This window comes from Podarcis cretensis (genome assembly GCF_951804945.1).
Source record: "Podarcis cretensis genome assembly, chromosome: 8".
In the NCBI taxonomy this organism is placed as follows: Eukaryota; Metazoa; Chordata; class Lepidosauria; order Squamata; family Lacertidae; genus Podarcis; species Podarcis cretensis.
The window spans coordinates 31,541,069-31,566,254 of NC_137177.1; the positions used below are offsets into that span (position 1 = coordinate 31,541,069).

Consider the following 25,186-nt stretch of genomic DNA (forward strand, 5'->3'; position numbering starts at 1 on the left):
GCGGTTAAAGTTAAGAACTTTGTTACTTAAAAACTCTCTGAATTAAAAGTGTTGCATTTGAACTGAGGTGGTTGGAAACAACGTAGCTATAAACAATAAGTAACGGACTGTTGGAAAAGGACTATCAAGTAATTGGAATCCCCCTAGGGGGAACTAGAGACATTACAATGGCTGCAGAGGGAAAATTACTGGCAGAGATAGAAAAAATGTTTTTTCTCGTGGGAATCCTGCAAGAGCAGAGTACGGCTATGAACAAAGAACTTATGACCTTGAATTCTAAAACAAACAACTCTGCTGAATGCATAAAGGATTTGACTAATAAGAAATCTGCAGCTGAATCAGAAGAGACATTTTTGGAACAGGTGGAGAGGAAAGAAGGAGTGGAAAAGGAAAATACCAATCAGAAGCCTATATTGTCAGGAAATAAAGAAGATCTTCGGATTACAAATCTGCGAAAGATGAGAAAGATGAAGGAGGAAGTCCCTGGAGTACCTGGAATTCTGGAATTTAAAAGAATAAAGAAATATGATTGGGACTTCTTCTTTGAGTATGGGAGATCAGCTGACCTTTTGCAGCAACTGCTTTTAAGTATTTTGGATGGAAGAAAACTTGGTGTGACTGCGACTGAACTCCTTCGAGACCTGAGGACCAACAAAAAGGGTTACCAACAAAATCGGCGGAGAGAGACTGACAGAGACTTGAAGGCCTCGGATGTGAGGAATCCGGGCTAGGAACTGTTTCTGTGGACATAAGGGATGGAAACCGGGGTAGGGAGGGAGGGGAGAACAGAATTTTAAAATTTTATGATTTTTGTATTTGGCCATTATGACATATAATTAATTAAAATATAAAGGGAGAAATTCGTGGGAGGGAAATTAGGTCGACCTTAGAAAAAAGATTTAATGTTTATAAGAGAATTGGATAAGTTAAATGTGGACAAGTAAAAAGAGTTAAGTTTTAAAAATAATAATAATATGTTAAAGATGAGAGATAAGAACTTGCTGAATTAATTATTGGAATTGGGATGTATGAAGAGGGGGTGGGGGGAAGTCAAGGAAAGAGGGTAAAGAAAGTAAGAGTATGAAATTATATATGTTTTGTTTTTGTTTTTGTTGTGTGTGTGTGTATAAAATGTGAAAACCTAATAAAAAAATTTATAAAAAAAAATGCATAAAAACAATTAAACGAGTAAGTCGGTCAGTTTATTTATATACCACGACCCACAAAATACAACTGTTCTCTAAAGCGGTTTGCATTTTTAAAGCAGTCTAAATGCAGCAGAGTAATAATTGCATAATAAAAAGTAGAATTATCACTGCAATAACGTAACAACATAACACTAAACAAATCAACAATTAACTGTATATTTAACATCCATCAAAATTAAAGTGAGCATAAAGTTCACCAGTCGATAAAGTAAAAGTATCCCATAACTTCACATCCAGAAGTAGCCCCAAAGCATTAGCAATGAGCAACTCCTCTCATTCATCGTTTATGCCTCAACCCCAAATACCAGAAACCCCTCTCCATAGTTCTTCTGGAAGCAGCTGCTTTATGAAGGCTCCCAGTGCTGGAGGATGGAAGAAGGCAGGTGGAAGCAGCTATCCATCCCCTCACCTAACTTTAAAAGTGCAGACATTCTCCTCCTTTACACTACAACCTCTTCAAATCTCCTCCCACCTTCTCCCCCCTCCCCACCAATAAAACAAAATAAAATCCCTAATGAAAAGGCAGGCCTAGTTATCATGAGCATCAGACTGTTCCCAGGCCTGGCATCAGCACAGAAGCGAATGCCAGGGTCTATTGTAGCTAGTGCCAGCTCCCGCTTTCTAATGTTTATTATTATTTTTTAATGGTCCAGCGCTGTGAAGTGATGCACTGGGGAAAGTTGTAACCACTGGTCTGCTTCTTAGCCCCAGTGACTCAGGGCCTTGCCCCTGAGGTGCAGGTCGAGGGTACGACCCAGAGGCAGTGGGGATGAGGAAGATGATGGTGGCAGTAATGGCTGTAGTTAAAGGGGAAGGGCCACAGCTCAGTGGCAGAACATCTGCTTTGAATGGAGAAGGCCCTAGGCTCAAGCGCTGGCATCTCCAGGTAGGGCAGGAAAGCCCTGTCTGAAACCCTGGAGAGCCTCTGCCAGTCACATTGAATTAAATGGGCCAATAGCCTGACTCAGTATAAGGCAGCTTAACTGTTTGGTGAAGGGCCATAGCTCTTGGAGAGCATATGCATTGTGTGCAGAAAGTCCCAAGTTTGATCCCCGGCGTGTATAAGCATGAAAGCCCAGCATCAATATCTGACATCCTAGTGCTCATCAGAGCCCATCAGAGCTAACATCTGCCCTCCATGCCTGCTGGCTGGATCTGCAATACTCTGCCATTATCAGAGTTTAGTGACTCTTTCCAGTCAGGCTAATGGGGGGGGGGCACATGTCCTGCGGGGAGAGGACGTGGCTGGGGAAGAGGTGTGGCCTGGGGAAAGTCCTCACCGTCAGGCAAAAGGAGGCCTCGAGGGTGTGGCATTTGGCCCCAAGGCCTGTGGTTCTCCACCTCTGCCTTGGGGCTGATGGGAGTTGCAGTGCAAAACACCTAGCGGGAGCCAGGTTGGCAAGAACTGTTTTATTGTATTCTGTGTCAGAATTTCCATCCCTCCACATCCAGCATGCTATACGTTCCCTAGGTGGTGAGCTAAAAGCAATAATAATATACATTCTTTAAAACAGTTTTTAAAAGCTGAACAAGAGGCCATATCGTTTTAGACAAATATATGGAGTAGAAGGTCTGTTAGTGGCTATTAGGCATGATGGCAAAGTGGGGCCTCCAGCTGCAGAGGCAGCCTACCTCTGAATACCAGGTGCTATGGGGCAAATGGGGGGGGGGGAGGCTGTTGCCTTCATGCTGGGTTTGCAAGATTCCTGGAAGGATCTGGCTATAAGCAGGAAGGTGGCAGAGTGTTTGTTTCAGATATATATTCAGATTGCAAGACTTCCAGAAAATACTCACCTTCTCTCTGCCTAAGGGACTTGTTGGATGAAATGAAACCCACACCGTTTCCTTGTAATGTAATATGTCCCAGGAGTGAGGAAGAGTGTGTGTGTGTGTGTGCGTGCACGCGCGCGCAGACAAGGCTGGCTATGCACTACATTGCTTTATCTCTTCTGTCTGCTTTCCTCCCTCTTGATTCCTTGGTCTTTGCCCCAGTAGCTGCCAAGCGGGTCCTGTGGCTGGAGAAGGAGGAGAAGGCTCGGGTGCTCCGTGAAAAGCAACTAGAGGAGCGGAGGCGGCGACTGGAGGAGCAGCGGGTTCGTGCCGAGAAGCGGCGAGCTGTGCTGGAGGAACGCCAGCGTCAAAAGCTGGAGAAGAACAAGGTGGGCTTGGGGTAGCTTGGGAGCAGGAAGGGAGGCAGGCAGAGGGGAGGAGGGCCAGCAACAAGGCACATGAAGAGGCAAGCTGCGGATTGCAGTGCAACTGCCAGGCAGCAGGAAATGGAATTGCACAGGACAAGGGTAGCTATTAACCTGTGGTGCTCTGCAAATGCATGTTGGACTACAGCTCCCTTCAAAATAATAATAATACAAAACCAATACAGTCGTACCTCTACCTACGTATCCCTCTGGATATGGAATCTTCAAGTTATAGCCACGGCAAACCTGGAAGTGTATACTTCCGGATTTCTTGGCGCGCACATGCGCAGAAGCGCTCAATCGTGCCTTGCGCATGTGCAGAAACGCTCAATCGTGCTGCGTGCGTGCACAGAAGTGCGCCTCTGTTTACGTTATTTTCGGGGTGCGAATGGACCCCTGGAACGAATTAAGTTCATATCCGGAGGGTCCACTGTAGTATGATAATGATACAGAAAAACAGTGTTTTCTATGTAATAAAATCCAGCAGCATTAAACAGCAAAATATCTCTGTTATAATTCTATTCTCCAGAGATCTGAATTAATTATTTTGACACCTTCAGAGCCTTTTAGTGGTTTGTGGTTTGGAGAGGGACTTTTCAGTGGATGGGTGGGGGGCACATTGCTTATGAAATACCTTTTCCAAAAAGGTATGTCAGGGAACTGACATCAGAGCGAGAGGCGGAGGCAAGGCTCCAGAGCGATGCCGGAGAGGGGACCAGCAGGGGGGAAGGAATTCAGCGTAACACCAGTAGAGAAGAGAGGGAGATGGAGGAAGTGGAGACTGCTCTCCAAGACCCTTCACCAGAGACTAGTGGAGAGAGCGCTGACACGCCCCTGCCTTCCCCGTACTTGCGCAGACGAGTTCCGCGCAGGGAAAGTAGGAGGAGACTAGGCGTCAAACAGCTCTTATGCTGGAAGAGGTTCAAGAAACGCCCACTGACGGATTCTGCAAGTGACTGACCGGTCACGGAGTGTGAGCTGTCAGCCAAAGCGTGGTTGGCCAGGCAATATAACTAAAACTGAAGGCAACTTACGCACAAGTAACCCCCTTACAACCATTACAAGGTAAACCAAGCAACTTCATATCTACCTAGAGATCTTGGGGAAGGGTTTTTTGTCTCCTCCTTTGTTATTCACTCCATCCAAACCCTTACCTCCAAGGCTCTGAAATGGCAATTGAAGATTTAGTGTCTCTCACAAAACGTAGAAAGCTGCCTTATCTTCAGTCAGACCATTGGTCCATCTCACTCAGGCCTACACTGACTGGCAGAGGCTTTCCCAGGATTCGGATGCCAGTCAGATGCTATGGAGATGCCAGGGATTGAACCAGGGGCCTTCTGCACACAACAGCCCCCCCTGCCCCATAGATGACACAAGGCTTGTTTTTACAGGAAAGGCAGCTGCCTTATACAGTCAAAGCAATGGTCCACCTAGCTTAGTACTGTCTATGCTGGCTGGCAGCAGCTCTCTAGGGATTCAGACAGAGGCTCTGTCCTTCCTGACTCCTCCCCTTTCCCCTTCTTCATCAGGAGCGTTATGAAGCTGCCATCCAGCGCTCAACAAAGAAAACCTGGGCTGAAATCCGGCAGCACCGATGGTCATGGGCTGGTGCCCTGCACCAGGGCTCCCCTGCTCACAAGGATGGTGAGTGGAGACACCTGGCACATGTGCATCTTTGTGTGGGCACAGACATGCATCCACGGGGGCGGAGGGAGCCAATAAATAAGCACATGTAGGCTGAAGAGAGTGAGCTCAGTAGGATCACTAATGGTAGCATGGGGGGAGTGGGGCTCAGTGCTTTTGCACGTGCATGCGCTTGACCATGAAGGGGCCTTTGCATGCTGATTTGTAATTAGATTGATTGCAAACCAGCCCTTTTTGCATGGGGGCAGCTGGCCTTGTATTTGCAGCTTGCTGTTCAGTAGGGCCACTAGCCAGTGGATGCTCTGGCATGGTAGCTATGGTGTTGGATGCGCTGGTGTGGTGACACCCCTTCCTTGCTATTCCGAACCTCCCACATCTGTTTCCTCACTTGTTTGCATTTTCTGGACATCAGGTTTTGCAAGTGAGTGACACAACGCAGGTCTTCTTGGGGCTGGGCAGTGAGGCACGTGGTGCTGTTGGCTCAATTGATTTAGTCCACAGGCACTGGCAGCACAAGCTTAGGTGCAAGGCTTTTTTTGTAATTCAGGGCACAAATATATAAGGGCTCAGTATCGGCAGGGGAATTTTCCATCCCAAGAAGCTAGGATTTGTGATCGAAGATCGTTTCGAGCCCTTATGGTTGTGGAGAAGAGCTTGCGGGAGAGTATGCAGTTTGTTATGCAGGCTTAGCAGGGCTCCCTGCAGACAGCAGACAAGGCAATAATCAAAGCTTGCCTGGTAACCTGTGGTGAGTAACGATTCCCTCCAGGCAATCAGACAGTGAAACTTTGCTAAAATCAGTTTTTTTCTTCCAGGCCATGAGTGATTATCTGGACAGGCAAGCAAGTGAAAATGTTTGTGGACTAGTAATACTTAGGGATTATTGCAGTGCTCAGTTTGGTTTTGAACTCTGAAGTCCTGAGTGGTCTGGGACTTGGCAAGGGGTTGGACTCGATGGTGCTTGTGGTCTCTTCCAACTCTATGATTCTATGATTCTAAACCTCCTCCCCTAATTAGCATTATAAGCACTTTAGAGTGTTAGAAGCACTTTACATGTATTACGGTTTTGGAATCCTCATAGCAGCCTTGTAAGGTAGGTCTGTTGGCCATGACTGCTGTTAAATGGAACCCCCATGATCAGGGGCAGTATACCTCTGAGTACCAGAGTCTGGAAACCAACCTTAGGGGAGAGGGCTGTTGCATTCATGCCTGCTTGTGGGCTTCTTGGAGGCACCTGATTTGTTGCTGTGGGAAACAGGATGTTGGACTTGAATAACCTTTGGCCTGATCCATTGGGGCTTGCTTTACTTTCTTATATAGCTCAGTGTTACTGTCCTAGCTGGGAGAGAGGAAGTGGCTTGCCTAAAATCAGCTCAGTGAGTTTATTGCAAGGGCAAAATTCAATCTGGGAACTTCCTGACAAACAACTCAGTCTCCTCTCCTCAAGAGAGATCTTCTTCCTATAGAAGCTCTCGGATCAGAAACTGGGAACCCTCCTCCCAAATCCTACATTTTTACTTGGTTATAGGGCAACGGTTGTGGCCTCCTCTGTTTGGTTCCACTCCTAAGAATCTTTCTTTCGTGAATGGAACCTCAAACAATGCAAACTTTTAAAAACAATTCCATATGCAACCATGTGCATGAAATTGTTCTTAAATGTTTGCTTTGTTTTATATATAGAACTGTTTTTAACTGATGTGAAACATTTCTTGTTTTACAGTTGTTAACTGTGTGTGTGTGTGTGTGTGTGTTTGTGTATGTTATAGTATATTTTATTGCTGTAACCCACTCTGTGACCTTCTGGGTAAGAAAACTCATAAACAAGTTCCCAAATGCTTCAGCTTTTCAGAAAGACCCAAACCATCTAATATTTCCACAGGCATTGGTCTGGTTATGAGTCTCACTTGAGGTTTTATGTATATGTGGATTAATGTAGTGTATTTATTTAATTGGCTTCCTTTGCTTTTTATAGTTTTGATATCACAGAGTATTTCAAATTTTATTAGCTGTGTTTGGTTTTGAGGTAGGAAAGGTCACTAGTCTAAATATATAACTAAATACCTTTCTGAAATGATAGGTACTAGGGTTCATGCCTGCTGAGAAACTTGCCCTTCAACCTGGATGTTCTTACCCTTAGTCCTAGATGGACTGAGGTTGGTTGATGGGTGGTTACAGTGGTGGCAGAAGGACACTCTTTTAACATTACCTCTTTTAACATTATTTATTTGCTTGTTTGTGACTTTTGTGGCTGAGCAGGGAATCAGTACCCTGTCTCCCCTACTCCATGACCACAACCGTTACAGTTCGTGGTGACTGGCTAAGAGCTTGATCATCTGCATGTCTTTTCCAGTGGATTGTACTGACTTCTCACTGTGCCCTAGTTGTAATCTACACCTAGTGCTGTGACTCTGTACAGGACAGCTCTTCCTCCAGGGCAGGGGCCATACCTTCTCCAAACTGCAGTTTGTTATGTGAGACCTGCAACAAAATGTTGCAGCATATCCCCTCCTTCTGAGACAACCTTCCCACTTTAGGGTCCCACAGGCTGCTAGTTTGCAACTCCCATCTTTCCTTGCCATTGGCTGTGCTGGCTGGGGCAGGTATATTGTCCAAGAGGATCTGAGAACCCAAGGTTGGGGGAACCTGATCTTAGAGGAATGCTTCCATCTAGAGCTCCAGCCAGTCTGAAATATGAGCTTTGTTCTCACTGGGGAGGACTGCATTTTGCAAAAAGAGGACAAATCACATATTTTCCTTCCTCTTTTCCCCCCCACTAGAGCTAGAAAGGCTTGAGTCAGCATCTTAGGCATTTTACAGCTCCGGGATACTCATTATAAGCTGTTAAGGTAGATGTGGGGAACCCTGAATTTTGCTAAACTATAATTTCCATAATCCCTAGCCATGTGTGCTGGAGCTGAGGGGAGTTGTAGTTCAGCAAAATCTGGAGGGCCACAGGTTCTCCATCCCTGCTACCAGAGGAGTGAGAGGGGGAAACAAGTCGTTGTGGAACTTTCTCTCATGGGGCTGCATCATAGTTCCTTCAAGTGAACCATGCAACAAACTTAATATTTTACTATCATGAGCTACAACCATCTCACATACCGAGATAAAAACTATTTTATTTCCCTCTATCTCCTATCAAATTGCTGAGGGCCTGTCTAAATGCTATAGAAATCTCTCTTTGTCTGTCAGAAATTTGCCTCGGGGAAAATTTCCTCCACAGTTTACCTCAGAAAATGCAACCAACTGGGGCACCTGTATCACCAGGGCTTTGCCATCTCTCCCTGTGAACTCTTAAAAAAGTACTAGATTTAACAAAAGTTGTTGGACCACAGTTAATCTTATCCATTAATTTCAGCTATGACTAACATTGCATCTGAACCTATATGTTTTGGCATCAGGCTTTCATCAGTTCTGTCCTTCCCCAGAATCAATGAAAGGCCTACTGAGTGGCAGGTGACTTGGTTGCCATGGCAGCGAACATGGGCTGGTGGGCTTCTGACGGTGATGGCAGGAGTGGAAGGCCAGGCAAAAACTAACTGCCAGTATCTCCTGAACTATTATAACATATTAATAGTTGGGGGTACCAACAACTGCTAAATATTGAGAAAGAAGATCCAGCTATCTTTTGAGGCGTTTGGTTACCTATTCAGGCCCAAATCTCAGCATTGTTGCTTCAGAATGGAGATTCCTTCCTTGGAAAACCACAAATCTTGCCATTTTGATTTGAAGCGTCTTGATTGTTTTCAGCCCAGTTTGTTGTTTGGTGTCTGAGCCTGAAGAGGGACACACCTGTGGTTGGACACAGCTATTTTCTGTACCACAGTCTGGCCTCCATCTTGTATTCACTGTGATAATGGAAATGTTTCATAACAGCGTTCAGGGATGCCAGGAACCTGGTATTTAAAATCTGCTACAAAGGTCCCAGCCTATATGTACTAATCATGGCAGCTTGATGGGACCTGATTTTGATAAAAGTGCAGCAGGAGCAGGCTATGAATCGGTGCCTGCACTTTCTGCTTTGGATGTAGAAGGAAAGGGTACTAGGCTCTTTATATCTTACCAAACAGGGTGTTTTTGTGTCACAAAACCCAGGATGTCCTGCTTTCCTGGAGCTGTATACTCTCAGGCAGTGAATGTGCCAACCCTCCTTGTGTCAGGCTGAGCCTTGGCATGCCATTGAACAAGGTGTGGTTGTGCTGTGGATCAGCACAAGAACAGGTGGCGTGGTCTTGTACCCTTGCAGACATGACACAAGATGGTGCAGGCTGGCGAACCAAGCACCACACTCTGAAACCCCTCCACCAAATGTCTCGGTTCCTTTCCTGCTCCTTCCACTGCATGACCTTTTGCCCGCTGCATGCTAGCATGTCCTCCACTTCCCACCCCCACCGCCCTTAACACCCGTGTGTCTTTTCCCTCTCGTAGGTGCGGGCAGGTGTTCCCTCTCTGCCGTAAATCTCCCCAAACATGTGGACTCTATAATCAACAAGCGCCTCTCCAAATCTTCCGCCACTCTCTGGAACTCGCCCAGTAGAAGTAAGAGACCCCTTGGGGCACCCAGCAGTGCCAGGGTGAGGGAGGGCATGGGGTGATACTGATTTAAAACCTGTATCCATTCCTATCCCATTGGCCAAGGGCTGGCGAACACGCTTAAAGCAATTATTATTATTTTTTAAGATACCTATAACACCATAAGAGTTTGGGTAGCAATTCCGCCCAAGCACAGAAGTGCAGAATTTGGTATTCAGCTTTAATCCTTTTTTAAATGCAAGTTTATAGTCCTCTTTTGTGAACATGGATCCTGAACAGCAGGGTATGCAATAGGGAAAGTAAACGGGTAGATCTGGGTGATAGGCACAGTGATATCAGAGACCCTGTTGTGTCCACATATCTGCAGTGCATGCAGAAGGAGGAGGAGAGATTGTGGCTGAACATTAGGAGAAAGATGATGACAGTAATAAGAGCCATTTGACAATGGAACCAATGGTCTAGATAAAATAGAGTTGGTGGGCTCTCCCTCGCTGGCGGTCTTCAAGCAGAGGTTGGACCAAGTCATGTCCGGGGAAGATTCTAGTTCTGGACTTCCTGCAACTAACTCTGATTCAGAGGAAACAAACCACTCCCCCAAATAATCATGGGGACTGTAGTTCGTTAAGCGTGCTGAGAGTTGTTAGGATATTCCTATTCTTCTCAAAGAGCTACAGTTCCCAGAGTGGTTTAACAAACTCGCTTTTCCCAGAGAACACAGAGTAAGTGCCTTGGTGCCAGGCTCCATGCAAGATGATGGGGCACAAGGCAGCCAGGTGCTGGATTTGGGCTGGGAGAGGGTCTGAGTAGGCAACGTGCTCAGATCTACCTCTTATGCAACATTAGGTTGCACCTTTTAACCTGCAAATATCAATGTGCTACTTTCACAGCCCAGCCCCTATACTTCATTACTAACGCTGGTCTACTCTCCAAGGTTGGTTCTAAACTGTTCTTACTCTTCACCTCAGCCTAACTTCAACCTGCAATATTAACTAACACTGGACTACAATGTAAAGGCTGTTATTTGAACACTTGCTTTTCAGCTATATTCTTGCCATATTAGTTGCTCCTTTCCTATAGCTAATCCTAGGTTTGACGCCAGATAAAATAACCAGCCCTGGTCCGAATGATTCTTCCTTCCTGCCTGTCTGCCTTCCATTTTTTTAAAATAAAAAAATAGATATAGATACTACGAAATATACCAAAATCATTGAAAACAAATAAGTACTGTACTATAAAAGCAGCATTTAAAAGAAATGAGATAAGAATAGCAGTATTCAAAATCAACCAATTGGTTAGATAATAGTAAATGAGTTTAAATCCTGTCCTTTGAACGGCAAGCAAGGATGGAGCCAGGCAGGCGTTCATGGGGAGAGTGTTCCATAATCTAGGTGTTCCTGCATCAGGGATGGAGACCCTGTGGTCCTCCAAGTGTAGGATGTCCAGCTATCATGGTCAGTGGCCACACAATCTAGGTCAGATTGGGGGGAAGTGGTTGAAGATGGAAGAAGCCAGAATTGAGGATGGGTAATATGGATGGAGGTGGAGATGCTAACCAGGTGTTGGGACAACTGTGGCATTGAGCCATCCGGACTCTTGCTTGCTGGTGAGGCGAACAGTTAAGAAAGGTGGTTTTCATATAGTGCTTTCTGAGTATTCAAAATGATTCATGCATACTATCACAGTTGTCCTTACAAGACGCTTGAGAGGCAGGGTGACATTATTGTCCCCATATTTCAGATCAGGTGGGTTGGCTTGAGGTTAAGAAACTAGGGCTTTTCAATAGCCTGCCTGATTAGCTTGTGGCACAGAAGTGCTGTCTGGGGCTGATGGAATTTGTAGTCTAAAACATCTGGAGGGCAACGGGCTGGAGAAGGCTTGTCTGTTTTATCTCAGTAATGCCAAGTGTGAGTGCCACTGGCTCCCCAAGGTCTCAGCTAGAGGTTGGGCAGTTACCTGAGCCTTTCCACCCCAATGAACTTTTAGCTGGAGATGTCAGGAATGAGTCCGTGCAAAACAAGCATACGTGACCACTGGTGCCCTCTGCAGAAGAACCCCTCGAACACACACACACACACACAGCGCTGACTTGCCACTGATCTTGGACACAGTGCTGAGATATACTTGCTCCACTTACTGCTCTTTCTACGCCCTTCCCAAGTCTCTCTCTTTCTCTCTGTGCTGCAAAGGATAGTATTTTCTCCCCTAGTTGTTTTGTTTCCTAGTTGCTTAGTGATGATTAAAAATACCCTGGCCATCTGAACAAGATTCCGGAAGAGGCTAAGTGAACACCAGAGTGCGGAGAGGCCTGTGTCTGAGTCAAGAGGGGCCTGCAAAGAGAACCATTAGCCTCAGAGGGATTGTCCATGTGGAATGTAGGGTTGGGTGGTGCCCCCCACCCCCACCCACGGAGAAGGGGCTTTTTACCTAGAGAAGAGTAGCATCCCATTCAAGGCTTTGAAAAATATATTTGTGTTATTTGTTACTCCTCTCTACCCCAACCCCAAAATTCCTCTGTTCCAAGTGATCGTTGAGAAGTGTCTCTATTTCTTCTAATTTTATATAATCTTTTTTTTAAAAAAAAACCACACAAATGCTGTAAGCTTGGTACAGGAAGCAATTCCTACAATATCTGACTACACAAAGATGAAATACTCTACAAAATAAAGCTATGTGGTATTATTTAAAGTGAATTAAAAATCTGCCCAACTGTGACCATTGAAAATAAGGATTTCTTTCTGGAATATGCTTGAGTCCTGTTGTGGGATATTTCATGCCCATGCTTAAGCTACATAGCTTTTGCTTCCTCCCCCTCTTTGATACTGCAAACATCACATTTGTCAATATTGTGACTTGCTTCCTACTGGCTCAATCTGTACACTGAAGACTTTATCAGGTGCTGCTGGTCCAAATCTTAATATGTGTCAATATTGTTTGCTAAATCATCTGCCTTGCCCAGAAAGTCAACTTGTCACTGCAGAAAGTCACTGCAGAGTCCTTTTACTCCTCGGCGGGGGGGGGGGATGGCTTTGGTTAGTTTCTCAACCAAGTGGACCTAAGTACAAGCCCTGCATCTGGCAGACACCTTTCTCCCTCCTGAACTGCTCCTCTGCAACCAGCCCTGCATATTGCTTAGGAGACAAAATGCCTTGTATTAGGTAGGCTTGGTCCCTGGCCTACTTTTGAGGAGAAAGTGATTCCGGAGTTTGTGCCTTGTTTGGAAGTCACCGGGAAGCAAACAACGAAATGGCGCCAACACTCCCCTCAACTGAAAGCTGGAGGCTGAAGCTGGGCCTTGCAGAATTGTTGAAACTGGAACTAGCAGGTCTTGGCCTAACTAGGAGCATTTTGTCTCCCTTTCCCCCACCAGATCGTAGCCTACAGCTCAGTCCCTGGGAGAGCAGCATCGTGGACCGACTCATGACGCCAACACTGTCTTTCTTGGCACGCAGCCGGAGTGCTGTGACACTTGCCGGCAACGGCAAAGACCAGGGTAAGTGGGAGCAGATGAGGGAACTGAAATGATATTGAGGGGGAGGACTTGTCCCATCTCTGGTTCAACACTATCACGACTGGGTGGGGATAGTTCTTTTTTGCCAGGGCTGGCCCAAGACATTTTGCTGCCTGAGGTAGAAGAGCAAATGGCACCACTCACTCACCCACCAACCAACCAAGTCAAGGTGATTTATACCCCAAAGACCAGCCAACCCTCTCCCTCAACACTGGCAGAAACAACAACAACGATAGTGAAAAATTACATAATTTAATGATATTTGTGACACCTAAAATCCGCTACCTGAGGCAGCTGCCTCACTCTGCCTAATGGTAGAGCTGGCCTTGATGCAGCACCTTTGCTGTTCTGCTAAACCCCTTCATAAGTCCCACACTTTGAATCCTCCACCCTCTTCTTATAAGCATGTAACCCCTCCCCTTCGCCCCATTTAATGGGGGGGGGGGGAGAGGCACCCTTTTACTACTAACCATTGTGCCAGTGAGTATGAAAGGCAACTAGTATTTCATTTGTTTTCACCCAACTCTCATCTTTATTCATTTACAAAACTTGTATCCCAACCCTCCCCCCCCCTTTCAAAAGCAACCTCCATGTAGCTTGCAATTTGAAAGCAGGAACAGAATATCACTAATTAAATCAAAATAAAATCAGTGCTACAGTGTAGCAAGGATAAAACAGTAGTGTAATGAAGAGTATCGGCCAGATGAATTTAGCATGTTTCATCAATATTTCTAAAGCAGCTGTATTAGTACTTTGTATTTCAGAATGAGATATTTTAGAAGCAAAATTAAGGAATGCTGATTATGCTGAGCTTGCCCTGTTTTCAGAACATTGGACTCAGCTACATTAGTAAAGAAACAGCAATTTGAATGCACTATAAATATGCAGCACCTGATGGCGCCAGAGAGCAGGAAATTTTGAAGTGTGATTTTCCAGAGAGGTTTTTTTTCTTTTGCTATAACGATCTAATTTCTGACCTATTTATAGAGTTTGTGCCCCACCCTGTGGGTCTAGATCCACCCATTGTCTGTAAAGGTTGTGAGTGGGAACAAAGTAGTATCTCTGAATTGTCAGATTTCATTTACAGACTTCTATTTGCAAATAGTTTTATCTTTCAGTGGGACAGCACCTGTGCTTTGGAACTCCCTGCCTATTGACACTAGGCAGGTGCCCACAGTCTACTGTTTTAGATGCCTGCTGAAAACTTATTTTATTTCAGCAGCCCTACCCAGGCACACCATTTACTTATATGTGTTTGTTTGTTTTTGTTTGTTTGTGTGTGTGTGTGTGTGTGTTTGTGGGTATCAGCTGTGCTTTATCTACAATTGTATTATGTATTTCTCTTAGTGCGCTTTGTGATTAAGCAGTTTATAAATCGTTTTAAATAAATAAAATACTCTTGGGCCTTCTTGTGCTCTGCTCTCTGGCTGGCCTATTGACAACTCCTCTCTCTCTTGTTCCAGCAGTACCTGTGTGCCCCCGCTCAGCCTCTGCCAGCCCCCTCAGCCCCTGCAACAACCAGCGCCTGCATCATCGCTGCTCAGAGCGACGGCGGCCAGCAACCAGCAGCCCTGATGTGACACCCCGGCGCAAGGCTGAGGCCTCCCCTGTGAGTGACTGTGTGCTCTTTCTCTCTCTCTCCCCCACATCCCCACCCCTGATGAGCTGCCTATGCCCATGTCCGTGACATAGGATGCTCTTTGAACATTTTGTATTTGAGCCTGACTGTCGTTGTCTTTGTTGGTGCTTCTACCAATCTACCCTGCCTCACATCCTCAGAAAAAGAAGGAGAAGAAGGATAAAGATCGGGAGAACACCCAAGAGAAAAACGCCCTAGCGCTTCGCAAACGCAAGTCTATGCCGTCATCCCAGCCTCGCCAGCCGCACACACCTGAGAACAGGTAGGAGGAGCTCCTAGGGTGTGTGTGTGGTTCTGCTACTCCATCTTCACTTGAGATTTGGAAGATCTTAGTTTAGCACTGCCAAGCAGGGCTCTCTGCATCAGGCTTTGTATCGGTGCTGTTCCCTACCTATCCTTAGGAACATCAGGACAGTAGCCATGGTTACCTTTTATTAGGCACAGGGAACCTCAGGCTCAGGAGCCAAATGCTGCCCTCCAGACCTCTCTGTCTGGCCCTTGAGACTATTCTCCAACTCGGCCTCCTCCTCAGGCCACATTGCTGACTAGCCATGGTCCACACTCCCCTCCCGTTCTTCTTCTGGGCTTGACTTTATTATTGACTCCTGCTTGTTTGGATGGATGGACAGTGTAGACACCTCTTGACTTTTTTGGGTGGCCTATTAGAATTACAACCATTGTCCCACTGCCACTGGCATGAGGCACCTGGCTGGAAGACAACCCATGAGGGAATGTGGCCCCCAAGCTAAAAAAAAACTTCCCCAGTTTGGCTATTAGGCTGTGGCCACATACTGAGTGAACTAGGAATAAGTGCACATTTGCCCTCACTGGTTCTTGGTAATTTGGGCCTAGCCTGGCATCAGGTCAGCAGGACAGTGCTGGTTGGCTGGTAAGGTGCAGCAGCTTTTCCTTTCCCACCTGACTGTGTGTATTTGTGTTCCAGCAGCCCAGGCCCCAAGCCCAGGCCTGCATCTCCAGCTGTTGCCAAGCAACGCCCAGCCTCACCTAGCACAGGCCCTGGTTCTCCACATCGGGCAGGCCTGAATCGCAGCGCTCAGTCCTCGCCCAAAGTGCGGCCTCGCAGGGAGCACGACGGGCAGCCAAAGGTCCGTGAACGCAAGGATGAGCAGAAGGAACGAGGGTCAGCCTCCCCGGCTCCAAGTGAGACCCCCAAGGTCACGGGAAGCAGCGAAACAGCACAAGGTGAGGCGATATCCTGCTCTCCATGGTGGAGGGATTTTGAGTGAAGGTCGTCTTCTCTTCTTAGGGAGGTGTTCTAACCACATATTGGTATTCCGCTGACATTTGAAAAGATACTGGCATTTCCTTGGTCCCTTGAACAAGTCCTGTTTCAATTGCTGTGTTGTTTTAAATAAGATTGATTTATGGCATATCTTAATTACCGGTGTTTTTATTGTTTATTACGAATGTTTTCATAGCAAGTAAAATTTATATCCTGCCCTTCCACCAAAGAAGCCCAGAGTGGCAAATATGTCAGTACTAAAACAATACAATTAAAACTTCTAAAAAGTGTTTAAAGAGCCTTCTAAAACCAGGTGAAAACTCCTAAAAACCATCACCTCCTCTCAAAACTAATAATTTCAGGGTTGCCAGGGACAGGTCTTTCAGCCAGCCAACGCCTGAGTAAACAGAAATGTTTTTAATTCCTCCTAAAAGAGGCAGACCACCTGGGAAGCACCACCAAGGCGGCCCTGTGTTGCATTTCACTGCCAGCCAGGCAGCTTCCCAGTGGGAGCACCACCAACAATTAATTGTAATGTTTTATTCGTTGTGTATTTTAATTATGAATGTTTCTGTTTTTAGTTATTGTGTAGCTGGTTTTCATGCTTTGTAAACTGCCTAGAAGCCTTCTCTGCCACTGAACAGTACATAAATTAAAATTCAGTGAAGATGACAATGTGTTTGGGGCTCTGCAGATGCTGCCGCTCCCTCTGGGGCTGCGAGTCCAGTGCCAGCTCCTCCTCCTCCTCCTCCTCCAACTCCAGGCAAACCCATGGCAGGCACCACAGACCGAGAGGAAGCTGCCCGGCTCTTGGCTGAGAAACGGCGTCAGGCACGGGAGCAGCGGGAACGAGAGGAGCAAGAGCGCAAGGAGCAGGAGGAGCAGAAGCGGTGAGTCCCTGGGTTGAGATTGATCAGCCATTTAGACATTCAGGTTTCTAGACCTTATGATGTTCATTGTGCAGGTGGAGCATAAAGCTGGTGAAATCCTAGAATCCCAGATGAAGCTGAAGCATAAGAGGCATTAGGCCCCCCACTTCCCTTGGAGGCAATGTTCTGCTGGCATGTTGTCCCCACAACCCACCAGTCTTTTGGTCTTCACATTGTTGCCTCTTCCCTTTCTACCAGGTTCCTGTTTAAAGATTTCATTTTCTTTTGAGGGGGGAAGGGAAGCAGAATAAATAAATGCAAGCATCTCCATTAGGCTGCAAAATGTGGGCTTTGTTGGCAAATCATTTAGGGGTTTTCAGTAGAAAATTTGGATTCACGTTGTGCACATGCAACAGGTTGAGTGGGGGCTTGGTTTAGCTTTATTAAATTTGTTCATTGGCATCCCACAACCAAAGAAAGCTCCGAAACAGCTTGCAGAAAGAGAAATAAAACATTCAAGTACAAGCCATGGCAATCTATCCTGTAAAATAACGCAAATATACTAAAAGTGTCCATCCAATTAAAAGCAAATATAGCCACACCTCTTCATAACAAATGTCAACACCACAAAATAGCTACTGAAAGCCAAAATCATTATTGTTCTCCAGATGCCTGTGATTAAATAAATATGTGCCAGGGAAACCTCCCTGGGGAGAACATTCCATAATCGGGGCAAGGGGTGGGGCTTCGACAGAAAAGGCTTGTTCTCTTATTGCCACCCTCCATCTCTTGAAGGGGGCACACTGAGAATCCTGAGAGATGTTTCACTTGTGTTTAGCTTGCAAACCTGTTTTCAGGCCCTTGAATGATAATAACGCAGTGCATTTGACCATGTGTATATTCCATCATTGTCCAGATCTCTGGAATTAGGGCAAAATCTTCCCAGAGCAGGGGATGTGGCTTCCAGGCAGCCCAGTCTTAACATAATATCAAATCCCATTTCTTGTGCTTTCCCCCCAGTATAGAGGAAGGGCTGAAGGGAAAACACCTGCTTTTCATACAGATCTCGGGTTCAATATCCGGTATCCCTAGGTAAGGCTGGGAGAGACCTCATTTGAAATCCTGGAGAGCCACTATCCATCAGTGTAAACCAGAGCCAGCCCACCCATGAGGCAAAGCGAAGCAACTGCCTTAGGCAGCAGGATCCAGAAAGGCAGCAGATACCAATGTAGATCTTTCTCCCCCACCCCCTTTGTTTCTGATATAGATCTTCACTCACCCCTTTTTCCCTGGCAGGGAGGAAGGTGCCATTTTGTGGTCTGCCTCAGGTGTCAAAATGTCTTGGGCCAGCCCTGGTGTAAACAGTATACTAAGCTAAGTGGACCAGTGGCCAGACTCCGTATAAGGCAACTTCCTATGTTCTCCCCATGGAAGTGGGAGGGTGGATGGGCCCAAAGCAGCTGTTGTAATGGTGGTGTTTGGTACCCTTAGGCGCCTAGCAGAGGAGCGGGCTCAGCAGGATGCCAAAGATCGGCTACAGCAACAGGCTGAGCTCGCCAGGTTGGAGGAGGAGCGGCGGCAGCAGGAGGAAGAGCGGGCCCAGCAGGAGGAGCGCGAGGCCCAGGATCGGGCCCGAGCTGAGCAGGAAGAGCAAGAACGGCTGCAGAAACAAGTGGGTTTGCTGGGGTTTTTATTTGCTGCTTCTCAGGGACTGCAAGAAACAATATAAAACAGTTTTAAACAGTTTTAAAAACTTACAGTTTAAAAATTACCTCTAGGTAGGGACGGGAGAGACCCTGTCTGAAGTCCTGGAGAGCCATTGCCTGTCAGTGTATACAGTACTAAGCTAAATGGACCAATGGTCCGGTCTACAGTAGAGTAGGGGTGGCCCTATCATTGGGAAAACTGAGTTGGCCGCCTCAGGTGGCAAACGCTGGAGGGCAGGCAGGGGTTGGCAAGATGTTGGAGAGCAAGGCATCATGCAGCCTGTGCTGCACTTCCTATGCTAGGCCACAGACTGCTATGGGGCACTTCAATTGTGCAGACCTAAATTTCATGGTCTTTGCTTGAATCCCTCCAGCAAAATAATACCATGCTAAAGGCACCCTAAGACTTACGTGCTGGTCATACTCTGTACATGAAATTGTGTGAGTGTGTGGACATTTTTGCCTCAGATGACAGAATGTCTTGGACTGGGGCTGAAATGCAGGATTGGTGTGCTTTTCAAGGGAGATGGTGCTTTCAGGCACTTGGGGGCATTTTAGGGAATCAGACAGGAAGGTGAAGCACTGCCATCTAGTGGTGGCAACTGGTTACATTTTCTTGGGTGGAAATTACATTTTGATTCCCTATGAATTTAGGGGAGTGGGTCCCTGCAATTTCTCTCTTTGATTACTGTGTTGGGCCCCATGTCCCTGGCAAGCAAATTAGGATAGGCGTGATTGAAGTGTACACACTTGCTATGATTTAGCCAGCAAATTCAGGCTGCATGATTTGTTTTGACTTCACCCAAATGTATGAACTTCTCCTGTTGGCTGCAGAGGGAGGAAGCAGAGGCCCGTGCACGCGAGGAGGCCGAGCGCCAGCGGGTGGAGCGTGAAAAGCATTTCCAGCGGGAAGAACAAGAGCGGCTGGAGCGGAAGAAGGTGGGTGTGCCTTTCTCTGCAGGGGTGGGGGGGGGTGGCTGAACAGCCCAGATTGGCTGGATAGGCGGAAGAAATCTCTCAGGCTGCCCAATGGTAGGGCCGGTCCTGCACAATTGCAGAATGCAAAGTGATCACTTGTACACCACAAGCAAAGGCTTGCACTGCTTGGCACCCGTGGCTGAGAAAGTGGCAAATGTTTGCCTGTGAACAGGGACAATGTCTGACAACCTTCTTCCTCCTCTTTCTGTCTGCAGCGGTTGGAGGAGATCATGAAGAGGACACGAAAAGCAGATGGAGCTGATGCCAAGGTGAGTCATTCTTCAGAAAACGGGTCAGGGATGACGTCTTTTTATTTAATTTATGTCTTGCCGTTCTTCCATCATGCACCCCCAAGGCTGCATACGTGTGGTTCTCACAAGGTCCCCCATCCAAGCACTGACCAGACCTTGACCTGCTTAACTTCAGCAAAGCCTCAGGTGCCTTCATACCCCAAGCCCTAGGGCTGGCTTGCCCTTAAGCAGGTGGTGAGCCACTGTTTGCTGGGCCAAGGGACTTTGGTACCTGAAGCAGAACATGCAGTTGGCAGCCCTCATTATTAATGATACACCAACTGCTCTTGCACAACACCTCTGTGTGTTTCTATGGTACTTTTGCAGGAGGGCTTTTCGGATCTGACCTCAGTGCAACCCATAATCTGCCATCTCATGGTCAGACACTCTCTGGGCCCTTGAGCTCTTCATCCCAGGGACCTTAGCAGGACCTCCTGGAAGGCAAGGCGGGCCTACTTCTACCCCAGGAAACAAAACGGGCCAAGCTTAACTTCTCCAGTGCTTGTTCCAGACCTGCTCTCTCCATGGCCTCTGGGACAGGATGACAGTACAGTAGTCAGTCAGTCAGATTTACTTGTTCATTACAAAAATACAAAGCCAGTGTGGGCTGTAATCTATTGGACATGACTAACGTAGTTCAATTTATTTCATAGGATCGATTTATTTCATAGAGTTAAATTTTGTTAGAAGTACATTTCACTAGGCGACGTGGGTGGCGCTGTGGGTTAAACCGCAGAGCCTAGGACTTGCTGATCAGAAGGTCGGCGGTTCGAATCCCCACGACGGGGTGAGTTCCCGTTGCTCCTGCCAACCTAGCAGTTCAAAAGCATGTCAAAGTGCAAGTAGATAAATAGGTACCACTCCGGCGGGAAGGTAAACGGCGTTTCCGTGCACTGCTCTGGTTCACCAGAAGTGGCTTAGTCATGCTGGCCACATGACCGGGAAGCTGTACCCCGGCTCCCTCGGCCAATAAAGCAAGATGAGCGCCGCAACCCCAGAGTCGGTCACAACTAGACCTAATGGTCAGGGGTCCCTTTACCTTTACCTTTACATGTCACTAGAAGTACATTTTAGCATTGTTGGTCTCCAGCACGCAGGACCCCCCTGCTCCATGTTGTACAGTGAAATTACAGCTGATCCTTTGAGCTGCTAAAACAACATAGGAACCTTATATGTAGTGTATTTATCCCTATCCATGAACAAATACAGTAACAGATTTTCTCCCTCTTACTACCTGGAGAATCGGGCAAATTTAACAGTTGGCATTTGTTTTTGCAGAAGAAAGACAACAAGAAACTTGTGAATGGGAAGGAAGGGAAACAAGAGGGCGAGGCAGACACAGGTGAGAACCCCCCCTTGTACCGGATGCTCTGCTAATTATGAAAGGGCAGGATCACAGGATGGTTTTAGAATCTGGCCCCCTGCAGTTCTGAATCCAGGTTCTAACTCCAGGATATTGCCCACTCTCTAGTCAGCTATACTTTTGTCCAGGTTGTGTCCATAACAAATAGTCACGGAGAGGGAGCTGCAGTCACAGGTAGCAAAGACCTGACTTGCAAGCATCTGGACACAGACAGTGAGATGGGCTTGCCCAGGAAGAGGGCATAACTTGGCCAAGGAAGTCTTTGTAGCACTTCCAAGCAATTGAAAAGGTTTGTAGCAAACGAGTTGAAGCCTGAGCCTGCCTCAGAGGGTTGCATGGCTGAGGTCTCTGTCCCTGGATTCAAAGGCCTCTTGTAGCTCATAACAACCTCTTTCCCTACATTCCCAGATGGAGAAAAGCGCCCTGGAAGCCTTCCCAAGGAAGAGGAACTGCCTGAAATGCAGGCGTCAAGTCCAGCCGGTCGCAAGGGGCCAGCCCCTGAGGGGACCCAGCACAGGTACCACCTACAGCAGGAGTGACATGTTCTTAGCTCAAGTTGGTGCCAGTTCCTCTCTTACAGGAGCAGCATAGTTGCTACTTCCCTGAGATCCTTCCTACACCAAAATGAAGGAATGTGTACATGGCAGGCCGGGGGGGAGAGGGGATCTCATGTGCAAAGGACCACCAGGGGCAGGAGAAGCATCTATAGTGCTACTCTTCCCCAGGGCTTCCTGTCCTTCTTCATCACGGTTGTGTGACCTGTGGAGTTTGTGGGAAGCAGAATAAACCAAGCGACAGAGAGGGATTTTAAACACATTGCCAGAAGATGGTTTATTATAGCCTCGCCCAAGATGTTTTGGGCTACAATTCTCTTCAGCAGGCTGATGGGAATTGCAATCCAAAACAACTGGAGGGCACTAGGTTGGGAAAGGGTACTTTATTGTAACACAGACAACAAGACCAACATTCTTTGGATCACCAGAACCTTTATCTGGGGTAACTAGCCTTAAGACTAGATGCTCTCACATGGTCGTGCCTAGGGGATTCCAGTGGGGACAAAAGCATTTGTACGAGTTGTTGTGCTTTTCCCATGGTGCAGTGTCTGCATATTCTGCCCATTACTGAATACTTTATTCAGAATACACAATTCTGAATACTTTCCTTTAAAAAAAAGCAGGTTACTAGTCCTTATGGTTGCAGATAGGCCAAAAAATAAGTGGACAGTGCTTGGTGTAATCTCAGAACTCAGATGAAGTGTGTGTGTGTGTGTGTGTGTGTGTGTGTGTGTTAGTTAGTGTTACCAGGAGCAGAGCAGATTGTGCAGTGTATGCAACTTGAGGAGGGCTTGATTTTGATTGCAGTTTTCCACTCTCTCTGGTACAGGATTTTCTTCTTTTTTTGTTGTATACTGCCACCCGCCTACCTTTCTTCTTCCCTCTTTGAGACGGGCCTTTGTTTGCCGCATCTCCATTTGACACCCTCCCCTCTCTTTTGGTTGCAGCTGTCCTGTGGCTCCTGCCCTGTCCCTGGTGAACGGCCTGCAGCCCAGCAAGCACGAGAACGGCTTTTCCTCCCCCAAGGAGCCCAGCGGGCGGGAGCACCCCGTGAGCCCCGGGCTGAGCATGGCTGGCGAGCCCATCCTGCCTTTTGCCAACAAGGAGCCCTTCCTCAGCAAGGCAGTAGCAAAGCCCCCACAGATCACAGGTGAGGGGCTGCCCCTTCTTTGTCCTGCAACGTTCAGGAGCTTTAAGCAAGTTAAAGGGCATGCTTCATATGCAAAAAAACTGGCCCAACAAATGCCCTAAATAGAGGCAGTGGCGGGCAGGCAAATGGTCTGGGAGTCAGTGCAGAGGATGTGAACTTTTATTGGGATCAAACGGTCCTTAAGGTCCTATGGGCCCAAGTTGTTCAGGGCTTTGTGAATTAGCACATAACCGTTGAAGCTGGCCTAGTGGTAAACATGGTCCACCTACCGCAGCATTGCCTGTTACACTGATTCCAGAAGCCAAGGCTTCTTGGTGCTTGTGAAAAGCCATAATCAGTTCCTAAATGGCAGGAGCTCAGCAGCTGGTTTTGGTTGATTCTTTTTTGGAGGCAGGAGGCAGGCTAGAAGATCCTCTGCAGCTCTTCCAAGTCTCTCTGATCCCTTTTTAACTTTTTTCTCTCCTGCAGAGGTTCTGTAAAGCAGCGACGCCACCCTCCCCCACCCCAAAGGATGGGTGCAAACAAGGTGCCAACTCCAGGCTAGCTCTAACCAGAAGATCAGCCCAAGGCTCCCCAACCTGCAAGGATCGAGGAGGTGTCAGGAGCCAGGCTGGGGGCGGCCCAGCCCCACGGACTCTTCTCTTTTCTCTTACTGTTCTCATTTTATGATTATGATTATTTTTTTAATATGCACCTTATCAGACTGACCCTCAACCCATAGCTCATCCCAGACGATATAATCACATAGTTATTTAACTGGCTGGGTACAAAGGATGTTAATAATGTACATAAACTTCAGTGTTAGCATGGGATTACGCAAGCAGTTACCTCTGTGGTATCGCTGCCCCAAAACATGTATTCATGGGAGATGTCTTTGGTGGGTTAATTTTTTTAAATGTGGGCTGAGTCATGGCAGGGGAGATTGGATCCCTTGTACACGGTTGGGGTCTGTGTGCAGGAGTGTGAGTATGTGTGTGTGTGTGTGTGTGTGTGTCTGCGTGTCTGCCTGTTACAGCCAATGGAAAGTGTCTAGATTTCTAATTTAAACTCTCACTATTGGTCCCAGCCAGAATACCTGCAGGTGTGTGTGTGTGTGTGTGCACGCGCGTGCACCATTAGCCACTCAACAACTGCCGTTGTCCTACACACTGTGCTTTTTTTGGGTGCTGCTGTTTCTGTGTGTGTATGTGTTTCGTGTGTGCGATGGCTGGGGCTGTGTTTCGCTCAGAGTCATTGTGACAGTATTATGCATCTGAACAACCTTTTGTGGACAATAAAATGGAGAAATGGCAGGTGGCATCTCTTCTTTGGGCTGGATGTTTGCAGGCTGTGCTGGGTTTACCCGCTGGAAGGACTGGGACAGTAAGCAACCTCATGCCACCTCCAGGACAGTTTACTCCTACAGTTTACAGTGGTTTGGAGCTATGGGACAGTAGCCATGTTCTCCATCCCAGGGCGATGGAGCAATTCAGATCCTGGAGACAGGTAGAGAGAAGCAGATGGAATAGTATGCACACAGCCTTAGTAATTTTGATGCTCTGGTGGTCAGTTTAGGCGTAAGGCAACGATTGCATTAGACACACGAACCACAAACCTAACAATAAGCAGCACAAGAAAACCGAGACAACCACCAACTGACTAAAAACCCATCAGAAGCTTGCTAGAGGAGAGGGAGCTGCCACTTGCCCGAGAGCCTGGCAGAGAGCCAGCGGGATCCTTACAAAGAAATACCTAAAGAGAAGAAGCCGCTGAAGTTTCACCTTTTCTTCCACACCTTCCGGAGGAATCAAAACCTGAGAAATGGGGTGGGGGTGGGAATTGTGTGCATGCAGCGTGGGTGAGGGGAGAGCCCCCCTCCCACACCTGTTGCAATTGGCAGAGGCTGCTGTCTGTTGCTGGCCCTGCCGTCCCCTCCTGCGGACTTCTTAATACAGGGTTGCCAAAATCTCAAAAAACAAATTACGGTTTTGAGCTATTTTTAGGAAATTTGCCAAAAATCTACACTTCCGACATGGGTTGCCATACGTCTGGATTTTCCTGGACATTTTAACGATTTTCCACCCGGGCACTGTTTTCGATGGCCAAATCCCTCTATGTCCAGGAAATTGCAGACATATGTCAACCCTACTTAATAGAGCGCAGAGCAGAGAGCATCTGCAGGCGGGAGAGGTTGGGATGGGGAAGCTGGAATCCTGTTTGTCCTGCAAACAGCCTTGTGAGCTGGCTTTCTTTGGAGCTCAGTTTTCAAGGTTCTTGTTACTGTTAGAGAAGCGAAGAAGATGGTTTCAAAGTTATTTTCCCACTCC

At 47.1% G+C, this 25,186-nt stretch overlaps 1 protein-coding gene across 14 annotated transcripts in view; it reads left to right on the top strand.

Annotated features, from left to right (window-relative positions):
* Positions 1-24,172, top strand: part of MAP7D1 (MAP7 domain containing 1) — a 58,288-nt gene extending 34,116 nt beyond the window's left edge. For 5 of the 14 annotated variants that reach the window (XM_079985225.1, XM_079985230.1, XM_079985229.1 and 2 more), the window contains exons 4-18: positions 3,201-3,367; positions 4,933-5,047; positions 9,476-9,586; positions 12,948-13,070; positions 14,552-14,697; positions 14,868-14,989; positions 15,671-15,930; positions 16,665-16,860; positions 18,331-18,511; positions 19,380-19,484; positions 19,739-19,792; positions 21,092-21,155; positions 21,585-21,693; positions 22,678-22,880; positions 23,349-24,172. In XM_079985225.1, the coding sequence (XP_079841351.1) occupies positions 3,201-3,367; positions 4,933-5,047; positions 9,476-9,586; positions 12,948-13,070; positions 14,552-14,697; positions 14,868-14,989; positions 15,671-15,930; positions 16,665-16,860; positions 18,331-18,511; positions 19,380-19,484; positions 19,739-19,792; positions 21,092-21,155; positions 21,585-21,693; positions 22,678-22,880; positions 23,349-23,359 (1,967 nt within the window). In that variant the 3' untranslated portion in view covers positions 23,360-24,172. The remainder of the gene's footprint in view (positions 1-3,200; positions 3,368-4,932; positions 5,048-9,475; positions 9,587-12,947; positions 13,071-14,551; positions 14,698-14,867; positions 14,990-15,670; positions 15,931-16,664; positions 16,861-18,330; positions 18,512-19,379; positions 19,485-19,738; positions 19,793-21,091; positions 21,156-21,584; positions 21,694-22,677; positions 22,881-23,348) is intronic. The other 9 variants (XM_079985233.1, XM_079985232.1, XM_079985231.1 and 6 more) reach the window with 9 other exon arrangements.
* The last annotated feature ends 1,014 nt before the right edge of the window (positions 24,173-25,186 follow it).